The 18,868-nt window shown below is 38.1% G+C and overlaps 1 protein-coding gene across 3 annotated transcripts; it reads right to left on the minus strand.

Moving 5' to 3' along the window:
* Positions 1,537 to 18,617, minus strand: SPC25 (SPC25, NDC80 kinetochore complex component). Of its 3 annotated transcripts, none has more exons than XM_005676011.3 (7): positions 18,481 to 18,617; positions 17,329 to 17,481; positions 17,159 to 17,224; positions 11,242 to 11,388; positions 9,676 to 9,780; positions 7,717 to 7,815; positions 1,537 to 5,806 (listed from the first exon to the last, which is right to left on the minus strand). In XM_005676011.3, the coding sequence occupies exons 1-7, from the start codon at positions 18,506 to 18,508 to the stop codon at positions 5,682 to 5,684; spliced, it is 723 nt and encodes a 240-aa protein (XP_005676068.2). In that variant the 5' UTR covers positions 18,509 to 18,617; the 3' UTR covers positions 1,537 to 5,681. The 3 variants fall into 3 exon arrangements, with proteins under 3 accessions (XP_005676068.2, XP_017919601.1, XP_005676069.2); XM_018064112.1 differs by having other exon boundaries at positions 18,523 to 18,604; XM_005676012.3 differs by having other exon boundaries at positions 18,444 to 18,604.

Genomic DNA, 18,868 nt, shown 5'->3' on the forward strand with positions numbered 1-18,868 from the left:
TCCATGGAAATCTCCAGGCCAGAATACTGGAGTGGGTAGCCTTTCCCTTCTCCAAGGGATCTTCCCAACCCAGGGATCAAACCCAAGTCTCCCACATTGCAGGCGGATTCTTTACCAGCTGAGCCACAAGGGAAGTCTGAGCTGAACGCTATGGGCAGATAAAATGGTGCGGCAGATAAAATATAACCTCTGGAAAGTACACATGTATAAAAGTGATTCCAGGGTTTCCATAGTGGCTCAGCAGTAAAGAATCCGCCTGCCAATGCAGGAGACACAGGTTTGATCCTTGATCTGGGAAGATCTCACATGCCATGGGGCGACTAAGCCCGTGGGCCACAACTATTGAGCCTGGGAACCACACTACTGAGCCCACATGCCTTGACTACTGAGGCCTGAGAGCTCTGGCATCTGTGCTCCATAACAAGAGAAGCCACCACAATGGGAAGCCCACATACACAACTAGAGAGCAGCCCCTGCTCACAACTAGGGACATGCAGCAACGAGGACTAGCACGGCCAAAAATAAATAAAATTATTATTTTAAAAAACTGATTACATACGAGGCCACAAAGTAATGCTCTAGAAATTGTGTGATGACAATGTAAGAGATCATTAAGAAAAGAATAAGTGAAAAAACCCTGTGTGTTCGGAGAACACATGTTATGTGTCCCTGTACACATACAAGCACACATGTGCAGACACACACACTTCTAAATAACTCATGGCCAAAGAATAGATCCTAATGGAAAATTTTAACTGTTAGAAATAAAAAATAAGAAAGTTACTACGTACTAAAACCTATAGTTTCAGGAAAGCAACTTAAAAAAAGTACCACAGGAAAAAGGATAAAATTAATGAATTAAGCATCCTGATTATGAATTTATAAAAACATCAGAAACCACCTAAAGCAAATAAATGAAAAGAAAAATCAGAAATTAATGACATATAAGACAAGAGGTTGAATAAAGCTGTGAATAAACCAATGAATAAAGCTATTCGTTGGTTCTTTGAAAGGGTTAATCAACAGAGCAAACCTCTGGCAAAATTAAGAAAGTCATGAAAGTGAAAGTGTTAGTCACTGAGTCAGGTCTGACTCTTGCAACCCCTTGGACTGTAGCTTGCCAGGTTCCTGAATACCACGGAATACTCCAGGTAAGAACACTGGAGTGGGTGGCTGCTCCCTTCTCCAGGGGATCTTTCCGACCCAGGGATTGAACCCAGGTCTCCTGCATTGCAGGCAGATTTTTTTACCATCTGAGCCACCAGGGAAGCACAAGAAAGGCATAAATAAAGCAGCATTATTTCTAAGAAAAAAGGAGACACACTACAGGTGCAGTAGATATCAAAAACCAAAATTATATATTATTAACAACTTCACACCAATTAATTTGCAAAAAAAAGTCTGCAAGAGACAAATTTCTCAAAAAACTATGTATTTCTCAGGAAGAAACAGAATAATTAAGTAATTCAATAACTATTAAAAAGTTAACATGCATTTTTCTAAAAGCATCTTCCTACAAAGAAAACACAGGCTCAAGAGAGTTTTATATGTGTGTTCGAAAGCCATAAGCCCTTAATCAAACATTTTCAGAAACAGACAAGAAAGGAACACATCTCAACTATTTTCAAGGGTCTGGGACCAAGGATAACCATGATACCAACATCAGATGATGTTAATACACAAAGGAAAATTAATAAGCCAATCTAATTCATGGTTATAGAAGTAAAAATTTAAAGCAAATTTCACAAAACTGAATCTAGCATTATTAAAACCAAAACTAAACAGATTGCACGCCATGACTAAGATTTATTCCAGGAAGGCAAGTTTAATTCAACTTTTTTAAAAAACCTATTAGTATAAATCACCATATTAACAGCTACAAGATGAAAATCCATACAGATACAGAAAAACACAATAAAATGCAACAAACATTTATGATAATTACTTTTAATTAACTGAAAATAGAAGAAAACTTCCTTGGCCTGCTCAACAACAAAAAAAGGCAAGTTTGGGAAATTACACATAGTGCAGTTTGGTTGGAGAGAAGATTTAAGCTCAAAAAGATTAACTGATTTGTCCAAGATCATGTATCAATTTTGATAACAGAGCAACAACTGGACCACATCTTAATTCTCAAATCTTTTCATGTTACCATGTTGATGCTGGAAAGCAGAATTTTTCACACACAGAGCATTTATTCAAGATTTACCATTATATAGATCACATTTACTTGAACCTTAAATATTGCCTCTTTCTGAATTTTTGTAAAAATCTATGCAGCTGAGTAAAATAATTTCTTCCTTGAAGTTTTTCCATTTGTTGCACCTTATCCTAGCAGCTACCTCCAGCTTGCCTAGTTGATAAGGAGAGTAACGTGTCTATAAACTCCAATATTCTTCACACATCCCATCATACATTGTTCATACTTCACACATGTTTAACAATACTATGAAAGGAGCTGATTCGAAATAGCTTGCATACTCTCCATTTTACTTACTTTTGACAAGACTTTTTCTACAAAGATGAAACCCTTGTCTTATTCAGAGTCTTATTCTTGATTAGCCTGCCATTTTTTCAAGAACTACCTATACAGCTGTCTTCACCTGTTAAAAATTGCTGGACATCTCAGCAGCATGCCTGTAAGTATTACCGAACAAGTCAGCTCCTTTTCAAAGGTGTAAATTTCCCATTAAATAATTTTCTACTGAGTCTGGAAATGTGCTCCACATTGACAAATACTAAGTTTCTACTGTATGTTAGCTACTATGCTATTTTGCATGCTTAGTTGTTTGTGTCCAACTTTGTGCCATCCCATGGACTGTAGCCCACCAAGCTCTCCTGTCCGTGAAATTTTCCAGGCAAGAATACCTGAGTGGGTCGTATTTCCTCCTCCAGGGGATCTTCCCAACCCAGGGATAGAACCCATGTCTCCTTCTTCTGCGTTAGCAGGTGGATTCTTTACCACTGAGCCACCTGGAAAGATACTATGCTAGCTTTATAGCTAAACAGGCAATTCACTGTCACGGTACACAAATTAAAGTATAACTAATTGTCTCTGTATCAGAATCCTCTGAACTGGAGGAGAAGCAACATTTTCTAATCCTCATTAGATGGGAAATCAAAACTTACATTTTAGCAGATTTTGTGCTGATTCTGTTTTTTCAACTTAACTAGTGATTGAGTTTTAGAGTTCTTGTTCCATTTTATTACAAAATGTGGAATAGGTTAGTGTACCCCACTGAGATTCCATTTCAATTAGTTTTATTACTTAGGCATATTTCTTTCCCATTCAAGAAATTGTACTTTGTATCTTATATCTTGTGCTTTATTTCTGTATCAGGAAGGTTTTAAATGCTGAAAACTATTATTTTGTTTTTACAACATACCATCCTAAATAAAACGGATAGAGGAAGTTTAATGGACTAGCTTGGTTTCCCTTTCATATGTATTCTTACTCATTCAAAGCACAATTTTCATAATGTATCAAACTTTAAAATTTAAGCTTGTCATTATTGTTCAGTTGTGTCCCACTCTTTGCAACTCCGTGGACTATAACACACCAGGTTCCCTGTTCTCCATTATCTCTGGAGTTTGCTCAAACTTATGTCCATTGAGTGAATGATGCCATCCAACCATCTCATCCTGTCACCCCCTTCTCCTCCTGTCCTCAATCTTTCCCAGCAACAAGGTCTTTTCCAGTGAGTTGGCTCTTCACATCAGGCAGCCTAAGTGTTGGAGCTTCAGCTTCAGCATCAGTCCTTCCAATGAATATTCAGGGTTGCTTTCCTTTATGATGGACTGGTTTGATCTCCTTGCAGTCCAAGGGACTCTCAAGTCTTTTCGAGCACCAGAGTTTGAAAGCATCAATTCTTTGGCGCTCAATCTTCTTCATGGTCCAACTCTCACATCTGGACATGACTACTAGAAAAACCATAGCTTTGACAAGACGGACCCCCAGTTAGAAGTGAAGAATGGTGGTCCTTGAGGAGACATGGATCTAAGCGGAGAGCTCCCCATTAAGTCTCTCATCCCCAATCTTCATTTCTCTAAGTTGCAGGTAAAAAAGATCTTTCAGAATCAATGCCTGGTGCCTTTTCACTCTATGGTTCAAAACATTATATCCAGAATTTGTGGTAGGATATGTGGTTTTTCTCTAGTTTTAATGAATGAAAATATCTTCTTAAATTTTTTGTTCCTTGTTATATTTCAAGCAGGGAATTCAGTAAATATGTACTCACTATAATAGTCATCTGCTATCTTTTTTATGTTAAACATTTAGTGTCTATTTCCATTTAAAGAATAACATCCCTACTCTTAGCTCAGTTATCATGCTTAATCCACCTCCAGACCTGGGTTTCCAGAGGATCTAACCTAATCCAATGTATATACTTTACTCTTCTGATCACCAGTGATTGGTTCAGAGATTGAGATGAGCTTGAAATTGCTGGGGTTCACCACATGGAATCTTAACCCAGGAGAAACAGCTAAGAAATGGATCCTGCTTATATAATTTAAACTCCAAACCAAGCCAGGTCCATAAAAACCAAAGCTGGGTTTTAATATGGCTTTCTATATTCATTTAAATGTAGGTATATTACAAAATAAAGCCAAATGTGAAGGTTTGCCTAGGAAAACTGGATAGTCTGCTCACTGAACTGCCTGTTAAAATACTTCTTTAGCCAAGCTCATGCTAAGACAGGATAAGATGATAATTTGTACCACACACTCCAATCTCCAGGGCAGTTTATCAGCCTTGCATCTCTGCAGAGATAGTATCAATCGGTGGTACCTAAAAGCTGCTCTGCACACTGGGAATGGCTGAGTAATAACATTCCCACTAGTCCACAGCATTCTTAGATAAATTCCACTGCTATACGATTGTGAGCAGAACCCTGAGCCAAGTCCTAGACATGAGAGGCAGCTGAGGGATGGTGCTCTGAAGCTCCCTCCAGCCCTACCTAGACAACTGGCTTAACCTCCCCCAACCAGACAACAAGGGGAAGCCAAATGTAGCTAGAAGCATGGAGGCCACTGCTCCACGGCTTTTAGGCGTGCCCAAGATATCCTGAGACAGTACTATGTGTCTTCCACTAAAGCCAGCAGACCTAAACAAAACCAAATTTAAAAGGAAAGAATAGTGACAAAAATGAAATCCTAGAAGAAAACTGATTGAGTTCTAGTCTGTACTGAATAGACTCCAAAGATGTCAAATATATGTCTAGACCACAACTAACCAGTCTAAATATTACAAAACGGAAACTGCTTACGAATTTTCTACATTTGGATTTTCAAAATTAGATCCTTTTCTAGATATTTTAGAACACTGCCAACTTTCTTCTGATACAAAGGTTTGTCCTTTAACTGTAGATCCCTCTTGGTGTAGGATAAAAACATTCCTTCCTTTAAGACATTAGGATGATAGCATTTACTCTGTGAAGTGCATTTTAGAAGTTGCAAACCACAGGTTGGACTCACTCCCTTCATCTTTTATCATTACTGATCCATGACTTCTTATAGCTCGACTTAAACCTTCTTTCCCAAGATTTCAATTAAAATAATTGACAAAAATCAGCACACAGAAATGTTACAAAAATAAAGATTATAGACAAACTTCGAATAATGACAGTTTTTTAAAAAAGAGAAACACAAAGGGATAACGGTTTTTACACACCATTTATGTATCAATTATAAACCAGGGCAGTAAAAGCTTTCCGAACGTTGGCAAGAAAAGCCGAAAAATTGTTGGTCTGCCTTACTTTTTCTTGAAATTCTGCGAGGCACTCAAGATGAGGAGCACTATCTGACACTAGGAGGAGAGAAAAAGAAGACAATATTTTTAGAAGAGAAGTATTTCTAACTTAGATGCTCTCATATGATTCAAGTCATTTCAATTCCATTTTCCTGAAATGCTTTCAGCACAGAATGACACACAAACTTGATTTTCACATCCTAATTATTTTTTGGACCTTTCCTTTGTTTAATCTCTAAATATTCAAATATTAAATACTACAATCTTGTTTTAAATAGATGGTAATCAAGGATTGAAGAGCTCAGAGATACAGAACAGAAGGCCATTTCCTATCATCTTTCCCATACATTTTAACTATTTCAACTATTTTAACAGTATTTTTTTTAAACTGTTGTCAGTTTTCTGTGCAAAACTGGGCCTCAAATCTAATTTCTAACCACTCAATCAAAAAAAGAACAACTTTCAATGCCAACCCTTAATAACTGACGACTATGGAAAGAAACATCTGCTGCTTTACAACTGAAATGGGGATCATTAGAAAATGTAGCTGCTATTCCCAAAGTTGTATTTACATGGCCAAATGGGACTCAGAGTCACAAATAACAATATGGCCCTCACATGCAGTTGCACCAGCTGGTACATACTAGGAGCAAGTCTCCTGTGAAGGTGGTCAAAGGAAAGGAATGATTCACCTTTCTCTATCATCAGTCTTGTCCTTTGTCCAAGCAGAAAAAATTGAAGCCTGTCAGATTTCTAGTTCTCTGGCAGAGACTGCTTGGGAAACAAGGCCCATGACCAAAGCAGAGAAAGAATAGCAAAGAGCACCTGGTTCCAAATTTATACTGTACACTGTATTTTAATACATTATCAAAAACTATAACACTATATAACAAGAGAGGCAATCCAATTTAGAGAAAACTGAGAAGCTAGGTAAGAGGTCTTGGGATTTGCTTTTTAAAAGTTAGCAGCCATCAGATTAGAAGATATTTACCAAGAGAGAGAAAAAAAAAATTTGTACTTGAACTATATTCCTAAAATATAAACTCGAGTCACTAAGTCACATCAGGGAGCTGACTCAGCCATTTTCCTGAGCGTCCATCTGCTATTAATACAAATGCTTTGCGGATACAGATATAAAGAGCTAAGAACCATTTTTCTGAATTCCAGTAAGTTAAGGATTACTTTAGAATCCTTAACATTAGAATAATAAAAAGAGATAAATAAATTTCCATCTTTTTGTTCACACTATTGCCAAACATATAACTTCCCACACATTAAAGACCTTTCTGGTCCACTGTAGAAGCAGCAATGAAGCAAAATTATCAACATTTGGGATTTTCAGGATAGGAATATTTTAAAATTTATTTTTTGGAAATTAAATTATCACATTCAAATTGAAAATCATCTACTTAGATCACATACAATATTCACATTTAGGCAGTCATATCCTTTACAGCGTTAGCTTTAAGATCTCTAAGAGGATAATTCATACTTGCATATGAAATGCAGTGATCATTGGTCTTTTAACTCTTTCAGCCATTGTGGCGCTGTGCCATCCGGAAGAGAAGTTACTTATTAAGGTTTCTGCTGCTGCTAAGTCACTTCAGTCGTGTCCGACTCTGTGTGACCCCATAGACGGCAGCCCACGAGGCTCCCCCATCCCTGGGATTCTCCAGGCAAGAACACTGGAGTGGGTTGCCATTTCTTTCTCCAATGCATTAAAGTGAAAAGTATAAGTGAAATCGCTCAGTTGTGTCTGACTCTTCGTGACCCCATGGACTGGATACTATCTATAAATCAAAACTATAGTCATTGCCTTTAGAAGATAATATCACAAGAAGCAAGACTGGAAAAGAAAGCAACAGCTTGTGGGAATATTACTTGCCTTCATGTTACTTTATGTTCTAAGTCAAATAACATTCTGAGATGCCAATCTTAAATACCAGTTAAGAGATAGGGGTACATACCTTCATAGTCCCTTGCTTCATTTAGGCACAGGGAAAACATAAATGGGCGATCAGGATGCTTAGGGTCAATATCAGTGAATATAAACTGCAATTTATCACCTGAATAAAGGGATTAAATTATTTAGTATGAGAATTATTTTATTGTGCCAAAGCTCTCCACTGAGATAAGCTTTCTTCCCTCTACCTCTGATTAATATCTACACTGCTATAAAACAGTATTTCCTGATTTTGAGGACTATGAGAAACTTCTACTTTAAATCTAAAAATAATTTTAAAGCTTTAAAAGTGGTTTTGAGGCAAAACTAAACAAAACACAAAAAAGCACCTCAGGATAACAGTGAAGATAAAGTCCAATGGATCAAAAGTTCAGAGCTACGCTTGCTTCAGTAGCACATACACTAAAATTGGAATGTTACAGAGAAGATTAGCATCACCGCTGTGAAAGGATATCATGCAAATTTATGAAGCGTTCCATATTTTTAGAAACCAACACAATATTGTAAAGCAGTTGTCCCCCAATCGAAACTAAGTAAAATTTTTTAAAAAGTTCAGAGCTGGTCTTTATGTTCTCCTCTAAGCAAAGGTTAATATTTTGCATTAAAGACTCATTCTGACAGATAGGAAAAACACCAAAACTAAGGCAAACAGATTTATGAATAGAGGGTCCAATTTCAGAAAGAAGTATAATTGGTAAATAAATGGGGAAAATGGTCACATTTTCATAATAATCAAAGAAATGTATTTTTTTTTAAGTTTCTATTATCTAATCAACTGCCAGATAATAAAATAAACCAAAAATCTTTAAAAAGAAACTACAATTCTGGCACAAACAACAATGAAATGGGTACTCTTTACATTATACACAGATTGCATAAAAGAGTTGGCCTAGCAGGCCTGAGACTTCTGTCCCCAGAAAAGTCTGCTTGCAAGACTGGTCCTTGTCTGGGATATCAGAGATCCCCAAGACCACCACAGGTCTGAAAATCCACTAGGAGGATTCCTGGCGCTCACCACTGGTTGTACTCAGACCTATGATTACAGTGAAAGGATACGGCAAAATCAGCAATGTAAGTAATTCCTGGGGTGGAGTCCAAGCAAAACAAGGCCAAGCTTCCAGAGTCTCTAATGAGGTTCCCTGGTAGACAACACAACGTGTCCTGTCACAATTCGACGCTGACGGGATTAATCACATCCTGTGTGACTCCACTGGCTTAATGCTCTTGAAAACTTGTTTCCTCTAGATTTTGCCCCATGCGACTTTTTTCTTTGGGCTGATTTTGTTTTGTATTCTTTCACTGCCATAAATCTGAGCCACCCTGAGCCTTGTAAATCTTTCTAGTGAAATCACCAAAATGGAATGTAATCTTGGGGACTCCCAACACCATAAATATTTCTATAAATGGACACATAGATATGTAACAGCGGCAGAAATATTCCTACGCTTTAACTCGGTAATTCATCTCTGGGAATTTCATGAAAATTGTGCCCCTCAAATGGAGAAGTCTATGTATGTCCACTATAGTATTTCTAAAACTGAAAAATGTAAAATCCAAGTGTTAAACTTAGAGTAATATACGGGTTAAACAATAGATAAAAGACTGAATAAATTAAGCTACACTTATGGAATGAATGATTATACCACTATGTTAAAATTACCATTATGAAGGCTATAACAATTAGAGAAATACTAATCATACAATACTAGTAAGAACAAGGAACAAAAAAATTTTTTTTCATGCTGGCAACTATCCCTAAAATACATTTACTAAAATGCTGGATGATAAATAACCAAGGCAGGAGTAATTACATTAGGGTGATAAAAGTTTGGTAATTTTTTTCTTACTGTTTAAAAAATTAACAATGTGGTCATTATCTTAGCTGAAAATATTTTAAAGATTCTTTTCTACTTAAGACAGACTTTTCAAATATCCTATGTTTTACTTACATTAATATACTAACCATAAATTTTCCGAATTTCTAGTCCAAGTCGATCTTTATATAAGTCTGCAGATTTCTGTAGCCTTTTCAACCTCTCTTCATTAGCTTTGTTAGCAGTGGAAATAGCTATGATTAAAAACCACATACAATGAGTATAGAATATTTTAAATAACATTCAGTTAATATTCTTTTAACTAATTTTAAAAAACTTAAAAACAACCATAAAAATTATACCAGGCAAATAAATCAGCTTACATTTACATTTACTACACTTTCTATCTCCACCAATTAGCAAAAGGGGCTTTTGTTCATTCAAGCTGGAAGGAAAAACTGCATAAAAAAATACATACCAGTATTAAGAGTAATAAGTTTTGTTCTATTTTATTATAAAGCAGCATGAATAAATAGGCCAAGGACTTGCAAGCTTAGCAGGGAAACATAAAGACTTCTTGTACACTATTTCGCTTTTTTTAGTTAGCCAAAAATGTATCAGTTGCTTCACTGGAAAAATATTCAATTATTTTAAGTAGGAAGTCAGCATTATTTCATGCTAGTTTAGAACTTTTTTTCAAAAGTTAATGCAACATTCCCTAAGTAATACTTAAGAGTTGAAAAAAATAATGTCGATTCGTACACAAACTCTATAAGAAAGAGCATTCACGAAACAAACTTTGCTATATTCAAGAGATTTTAGAATTGATTATTTCATTTATGGGCAAACAAGTCTTCCATATAAAAGAAGCAGCTTTTTAAAAAAAAACATAAAAGTCTTAGACAAAGAGGCTTTACAGCATGAAGAACATGCTTAATAGTTCCTGGCAGAGGATGCGTGATCAATCAATCTGTTGCATAAATTACACGATGGTTTCTCCCAGGCAAATCTTATTTAGTGAAACTGTCTCCCACTCTGCTTAATTAAACTCCCACAATAATGAAACTCAATTTCATTGTTCTCTGGTTCTGTTGGAAATCAAAAGGATCAGTCTTCGCTAATGTATATATATGGAATCTGGAAAGATGGTACTGAGAAATTGCAGGAAGCAATGGAGAAACAGACATAGAGAACAGATTTATGGACATGAGGGTTAGGAAGGACAGGGTGGGATATACAGAGAGAGTAACATGGAAACATACATTACCATATGTAAAACAGACAGCCAACTGCAATTGCTGTATGACTCAGGGAACTCAAACTGGGGCTCTGTAACAACCTAGAGGGGTGGAATGGGGGGAGGTGGGAGGGAGGCTCATTAGGGAGGGACGCTGGTATACCTATGGCTGATTCATGTTGACGTTTGGCAGAAACCACCACAATACTGTAAAGCAATTTCCTTTAATTAAAACTAAATAAGTTTTTAAAAAGACAGAAAAAATAAAAAGGCTCTTTAAGCAAAAGAAGGAAAATAAAACCTACTTCGCAAATTTCACAGACACCTTGCGGAGAGAGGTGAGGGACTGGCTATGGCCTTAAAGTACGTTAGCTACTTCTGGCAATGAACTCGGGAGAAGGCAACATGTACATAACTGTGAGCCATCACTACTTTGAAATTTAGATTGTTTTAAATACCTGTACAACTGGAAACTTACTTTCCTTCTTCCTAGCATATTCTTCCTTAAGATCCTGGATATTTGCAGTCAGTGCCTCCACTTCCTGGTTTTTGTCTTTTACTTCAGCAATCAACTTTAATAAATTCTCTTTTTTCTCTTGAATGAGCTTATTCTGTCTGCAGATTTCTGCAAGAAGCACAAAGTATTAGCTAGAATCTATATGCTTTGCTCATCAGCATGTATCTATAAAAAGAGAAAAATACTGACTTTCACAAAATTAATGTTTTAATTGATAAACATTTCCTAACAATTAAAAAACCATAAAAGAACAAGAATCCTTATCCTTTCCTAATTGTCTTTGAAAACAAAAATGAGGAGACAAAAAATGCATTTTTAAATGAGAATGCTAAATTAAACCAAGAAATACAAAATCAGAAGATCATGACCTTTGCAGCTCTCCCCATCAAATAAGTACATAAAGAAAACACCACCAAAGATGAACAAACTCTAAAGATGGCTTTTCAGATGCTTTGAAGAAATACCTAATTTTAATGCTAGATATCTGGTATATTCTGAAATATACCAAAATGATAGAAGAAAGGAGAGAGGACGAGAGGACGGTAAGGGGGCAGTGAAGAAGGAAGAGTACACAGAAGAACTATATTAAAAAGATCTTCATGACCCAGATAACCACGATGGTGTGATCACTTAGCTAGAGCCAGACACACTGGAATGTGAAGTCAAGTGGGCCTTAGCAAATATAACTATGAACAAAGCTAGTGGAGGTGATGGAATTCCAGTTGACAGCCATGAAATTAAAAGACGCTTACTCCTTGGAAGAAAAGTTATGACCAACCTAGATAGCATATTCAAAAGCAGAGACATTACTTTGCCAACTAAGGTCCATCCGGTCAAGGCTATAGTTTTTCCTGTGGTCATGTATGGATGTGAGAGTTGGACTGTGAAGAAGGCTGAGCGCTGAAGAATTGATGCTTTTGAACTGTGGTGTTGGAGAAGACTCTTGAGAGTCCCTTGGACTGCAAGGAGATCCAACCAGTCCATTCTGAAGGAGATCAACCCTGGGATTTCTTTGGAAGGAATGATGCTAAAGCTGAAGCTCCAGTACTTTGGCCACCTCATGTGAAGAGTTGACTCATTGGAAAAGACTCTGATGCTGGGAGGGATTGGGGGCAGGAGGAGAAAGGGACGACCGGGGATGAGATGGCTGGATGGCATCACGGACTGGATGGATGTGAGTCTGAGTGAACTCCGGGAGTTGGTGATGGACAGGGAGGCCTTGCGTGCTGCAATTCATGGGGTCGCAAAGAGTCGGACACAACTGAGTGACTGAACTGAACTGAACTATTTCAAATCCTGAAAGATGATGCTGTTAAAACGCTGCACTCAATATGCCAGCAAATTTGGAAGACTCAGCAGTGGCCACAGGACTGGAAAAGGTCTGTTTTCATTCTAATACCAAAGAAAGGCAACGCCAAAGAATGCTCAAACTTCCGCACAATTGCACTCATCTCACATGCTAGTAAAGTAATGGTCAAAATTGTCCAAGCCAGGCTTCAACAGTATGTGAACCGTGAACTTCAGATGGTCAAGCTGGATTTAGAAAAGGCAGAGAAACCAGAGATCAAATCGCCAACATCCGCTGGATCATAGAAAAAGCGAGAATTCCAGAAAAACATCTATTTCTGCTTTATTGACTACGCCCAAGCTTCTGACTGTGTGGATCACAACAAACTGTGGAAAATTCTTAGAGATGGGAATACCAGACCACCTGACCTGCCTCCTGAGAAATCTGTATGCAGGTTAGGAGGCAACAGTTAGAACTGCACATGGAACAACAGACTGGCTCCAAATCAGGATGTGAGAGTTGGACTCTAAAGAAAGCTGAGTGCCAAAGAATTGATGCTTTTGAACTGTGGTGTTAGAAAAGACTCTTGAGAGTCCCTTGGACTGCAAGGAGATCAAACCAGTCAATCCTAAAGGAAATCAGTTCTGAATATTCATTGGAGGGACTGATGCTCAAGCCTACATTTCAATACTTTGGCCACCTGATGTGAAGAACTAACTCACTGGAAAAGACCCTGATGCTGGGAAAGATTGAAGGTAGGAGGAGAAAGGAACGACAGAGGATGAGATGGTTCGATGGCATCACCGACTCGATGGACATGAGTTTCAGTAAACTCTGGGAGTTGGTGATAGACAGGGAGGCCTGGCGTGCTGCAGTCCATGGGGTCACCAAGATTTGGACAAGACTGAGTGAACTCAACTGACTGAACCGAAGAAGGAAGGGGGAAATCAAGACATTCTGGAATAATCTAGGTCAAGATATATGTATGGTTTGTAAGGAAAAAAAATTGCAAAACTTGTCTCAGGGATACATTTGACCCAGTTATATGGAGAGACATTTTAAGCTTCTAAATATTATAAAGATATAAATGTTTCCCAAACCCATTTCTGTGTTTAATAAAGCCCCTGTGGAATTTGGAGGTAATAGAAAGGGAAGATCCAACAAAAGTAATTACACAGGTGAGAACAGCTAGGAAATATGGTGAGAAAAACAATAAGAAAAGGGACTTGCCCTGTCAGATTTGACAACTGTGACTGTGACAGTATTAACACAATAGTGGTGCTGTGAAGTAAGTGAAGTCGCTCAGTTGTGTCCGATTCTTTACGACCCCAGGGACTGTAGCCCACCAGGCTCCTCTGTCCATGGGATTCTCCAGGCAAGAATAGTGGAGTGGGCTGCCATTTCCTTCTCCAGGGGATCTTCCTGACCCAGGGATCGAACGCGGGTCTCCCGCATTGTAGACAGACGCTTTACTGTCTGAGCCACCAGGGAAACAAACAAAAGTTTGCAAACAAATATGGGTATATATATGAAATTAATATGATAAATATCATAAATCAAAAGGTAAATTGTTCCCCAAACAGTGCTGAAATCCAAAATAAAATCCACATTTAAATTAAATATTTAAATGTAAAATGAAACTTTATAAAACCTAAAAGGCAGTATCTGTGAATATAAAATTAACTATATGGGGAAAGATCTTTTTACTTGAAGGCAAAAGGAAATTGAAGAGAAAGGCAGGCAAGCAGACAAACTTATATTTCAATCAAATAAGTATAAAAACTCTAAGCTAAATACTTGCTCTTATATTTATATAAATTTAGTCATTTCACAATAATGCAATTATGATGGACATCTTACTCTTTTTTAAAAGAAAAAACTAATATATATAAAATAGATAATCAACAAGGACCTACTGTATAGCACAGGGAACTCTACTCAATATTTTGTAATAACCTGTAAGGGAAAAAAATCTGAAAAACAATAAATATGTATATATAACTGAATCACTTTGCTGTATACCTGCAACTAACACCCTGTAAACTAACCGTGACTTCAATTAAAACAAAGAAGAAGAAAAAGAAGTCTCAGCAGTTCAATAACTTGCTCACAGCTTTACCTGCTAGAATGCAATGAACAGTAAGACCTGGATCCAAACTTAGGTCTTAACTTCAAAGGTCATGCTTTTAACCATTAACCTATCCGTAAACAAAGGTTACTATTCTTAATCTAAAGAAGATACAAATATAAATTCGAAAGAAAAGGACAAAGGAATGAACAGAGGAAACACAAAACGAAGATGGTTAACAAATACAAAAGATAATTTAAACCCAGTAATCACAGATATGCAAATAAAGCAATAACATACCAATTACACACTTTTCTGTATTTTCTAAGACTTTGTGGACATGATCAGATTATATAAGACATAATTTTAAAATAAACATCTAATCAGAATTACCAGAAAGAAAAATGCTACTTTTTAAGGATAATTAAGTAGAATTTTACTGCAAAAGAGATGCAGATTTAAATGTCAAAAGTTTTCAGTTGCCATCTGGCTTCTCAGCTGTTACCCAAGGACCTTGATTCAATCACAACTGTGGGTCCTCTTTTCCTCAGTTGTAAAGGAAGTATTTTGGCCACCTGATGCAAAGTGCTGACTCATTAGAAAAGACCCTGATGTTGGGAAAGGTTGAAGGCAGGAGAAGGGGATGACAGAGGATGAGACGGTTGGATGGCATCACCGACTCAATGGACTTAAGTTTGAGCAAGCTCCGGAAGATGGGGAAGGACAGGGAAGCCTAGCATACTGCAATTCATGGGGTTGCAGAGTCAGACACGACTGAGCAAACGAACAACGAAAAACAAGTATAATAATGGCTGTCCCATTTATTTACCTCACAGGATTAGCGTATCTAATGATGGTGTGAAAAATTTTAAGCTAGTAAGTGGTACATAAATACCATGTATAGGAATGTTTTTATTCTAACATTTGAAGGATTGTGTGATTTTCCTTCCTGCTGCTGGTTACAGAGGGAATGAGAAGCAGTAAAAGGGCATGGAAGCTTCAGGGCAGCTAAGAAAGTGGACCTGGGTAGAAGTCTTCTGCAATAGCCTCCCAGGAGTTACAAAATCACATGCCTTCAGGGGCCAGATAAGTAAGTGGTCAAGGCAAAGCAAAGCAGAAGAAACAATCAGGGACTGTAGCACATTAAGTACATGTGTCCCGTGTAAAGATACTCTGATTGGACAGTGTTCAAAACATGGTTTGGCAAAATTTAGTATCTCCAGTGGATTTTGGCCTGTGGCTACAAGCCTGTGGTCTGTGTGTGAGAATTCAGTAAAAGCTGCTAATCCACTCTGGACAATCTGCAGAGTGGTAGAAAAGAAAGGCAGGAACGATAAAAATATACAGAGAAAAACTGTCAGATCGTAAACCTACACCCAAAGAGCTGAGAGAACTCCAGTTTTTCAAAGTTGTGAAACTCATTTTTAAAAAATATAGGCATTTATACATCAGTGTGATGAACAGGTACTGATTTTGTATTCTAGTCTGTGAAACTCATTTTTTAAAAATATGGGCATTTATACATCAGTGAAGATTACTCTCACGAGCAAATGCTAAGTGAAAAAGGGACAGAATACATATTAATACGAAATGCTGGCACATATGTAACATTCAAAACCTCAATACTAAAGTAAAATGCTGATAGATTAGTTCTAGAAAGTGAGAGAAGAGGAAGGTATAACACGGGATGTTCTATTTATTAAGCTGAATTGTGTGCGTGGGTGCTCAGTCCAGCTCTTTGCGACCCCATGGACTGTAGCCTGCCAGGCTCCTCTGAAATTTTCCAGGCAAGAATACTGGAGTGGGTTGCCATTTCCTCCTCCAGGGGATCTTCCCAACCCAGGGATTGAACCCACTTCTCTTGTTACTCCTGCATTGGCAGGCAAATTCTTTACCACTAAGCCCCCAGGGAAGCTGTATATACATATACATATACATATACATATACATATACATATACATATACATATACATATACATACATACATACATACATACATACATACATATATCAGAGTTGGACCATAAAGAAAGCTGAGCGCCAAAGAATTGATGCTTTTGAACTGTGGTGTTGGAGAAGACTCTTGAGAGTCCCTTGGACTGTAAGGAGATCCAACCAGTCCATTCTAAAGGAAATCAGTCCTGAATATTCATTGGAAGGACTGATGCTCAAGCTGACGCTCCAATACTTTGGCCACCTGATGCAAAGAACTGACTCACTGGAAAAGACCCTGATGCTGGCAAATACTGAAGGCAGGATGAGAAGGGGATGACAGAGGATGAGATGGTTGGATGGCATCACTGACTCGATGGACATGAGTTTGAGCAAGCTCTGGGAGTTGCCGATAGACAGGGAAGCTTGGCATGCTGCAGTCCAAGGGGTTGCAAAGAGTGGGACACAACTGAGCGATTGAACTGAACTGATATATATAAACACACTGTTTTACTTGTATGAGGGATTTTATGAAGATGTTTAATCTAAAAAAACTCTCTATGATCTATTTCTACAGTTTGTCACATACGATTTTGATACTCCAGAAACATTTCAACCATCCGTTCTTCTTCCTTTAATTTCACAGACAGCTTTTCTGAAAGAGAAAAGGAGTTGAGGTTTCAATTCAGCTGAAATTACACTAACAAACAAACAAGAACAACAAAGAATAACAGCATGTTATGAGTTAAATGTAGGTACCTGCAAATGCTTTAATGGAGTCCTTGTAGGCTTCTCTTAGTCCTACCATCTGACAGGAGGTGTCATTGACAGTGCTTTTGAATTTATTCCAAAATTCATTTATGCTTTTATCAAATAGTGCCAGTTCATCATCTACCATTTTGTAAGACAAGGCTACAAAACAAACAGGACACACATTGTACTTTTTAAGTTACTGAAACCATATCAGCCACATATTTTGGCAGTTTGAAATTTGCTAGAAAATGGTTAGCAACTTACTTTAATACACTGAAGTATAGTTGATTTACAATACTGTGTTAGTTTTAGGTGTACAACAAAGTGATTCAGTCATATATACATCTATATTCTATTTTTCCACTCGATTCCATTATAGTTTATTACAAGATTTCAATTTACCGTGCTATACAGTAAATCCATGTTGATAGGGTAATGTGCATCCCTTAAACCCCTACTCTCATAGCAACTTACTTTTAACTCTAAATATCCCAGGGTAGATCGAGCCACTGAAACTTAACTATGGTATAGGTGCAGCAGGAAATCAGAACACCATCACTCCCTAGGAATTCATTAGTAGTAATGAGTGTTATCCCCACACCACACTCACTCTGACCCTGGGAAATATGACTCTGCCTCCGTTTTCTCACAAGTAAAGTTGGGGACTGCTAAGACTCCTTCCAACTCTGACCCTTTTGATTCCGGCCTGGATTGCCAGGTCCCAGAAGGCGCAGCCCCTATCATGGGATAAGATCCCACATATCTACACTCCTTCCTCCTCCACCTCCAGATCAGGAAAGGTGGCAGTAAAATGGAAACTGGAGGAGAGTTCAGTGGGTTTAGTCCAGGACCTGTACAAGTAACCTCGACTTTCCCGGCCTCAGTTCCTCTCCTGTGAAAGGATGTTCTGTAAGATCCCAGGTCCTATCAGTTTTCTGTAACGCTACAACCTTCCCAATGACATAAAATCTCCCCAGAAAATTCGCAGACTTGTCTTCGGTGAAACCCCAAACCCCTCTGCCTTGTGGCTGCCCATTCTGCTCCCTAAACAGCAACAAGAGGTACATTTCATGCTCCGCCCCCCAAATACGCATTCCGCCTCCAAACCCCGTTTTCCCTACCGCGACAGGCGGGTTTCGAGCCCAGCTCAATTCCCACCTTCTCCGGCAGGCCTGAGCCCAGCCATCAGCCCCACAAGACCTGAATCGATTTCAACCAACAGCCGAACTCCAAAATCCGCTGCCGCAGCCGAGACAACTTTCCTATTTCAAACCTAGGGCGCCTTCCGCCTCCCGCCTTTGGGCTCACATACGCCTTCTTATTGGCTTGTAGCGTAGGCTCTTTCATGAAGGGATTGGTTGATCTAGCCCTCTGGGATTCTCGCGAGAAAGATAGAGAAAGTGGCATTCTGGGATTGGTAGTTCTCTTTTGAGAAGAGCTGACCTCGTCAGCTTTAACTTCAGGAAAGTATTAACAGTTCCTGGAGGTCTCGCCTGACTGGCCATTCATCCTTTTCAGATAAAGGATTCCGCACAAAGTATAAATA

This window comes from Capra hircus, chromosome 2 (assembly GCF_001704415.2).
Source record: "Capra hircus breed San Clemente chromosome 2, ASM170441v1, whole genome shotgun sequence".
Taxonomy (NCBI): domain Eukaryota; kingdom Metazoa; phylum Chordata; class Mammalia; order Artiodactyla; family Bovidae; genus Capra; species Capra hircus.

What these genes read in the sequence shown, in the direction of transcription:
- SPC25 (XM_005676011.3), bottom strand. Translation starts at nt 18,508, where the DNA reads ATGGCTGGGCTCAGGCCTGCCGGAGAAG. An exon ending in CTCCATTAAAGCATTTGCAG is followed by an intron (nt 17,225 to 17,328) that starts GTACCTACATTT and finishes TTTCTCTTTCAG; the next exon opens with AAAAGCTGTCTGTGAAATTA. An exon ending in GTTTCTGGAGTATCAAAATC is followed by an intron (nt 11,389 to 17,158) that starts GTATGTGACAAA and finishes TGCTTCTTGCAG; the next exon opens with AAATCTGCAGACAGAATAAG.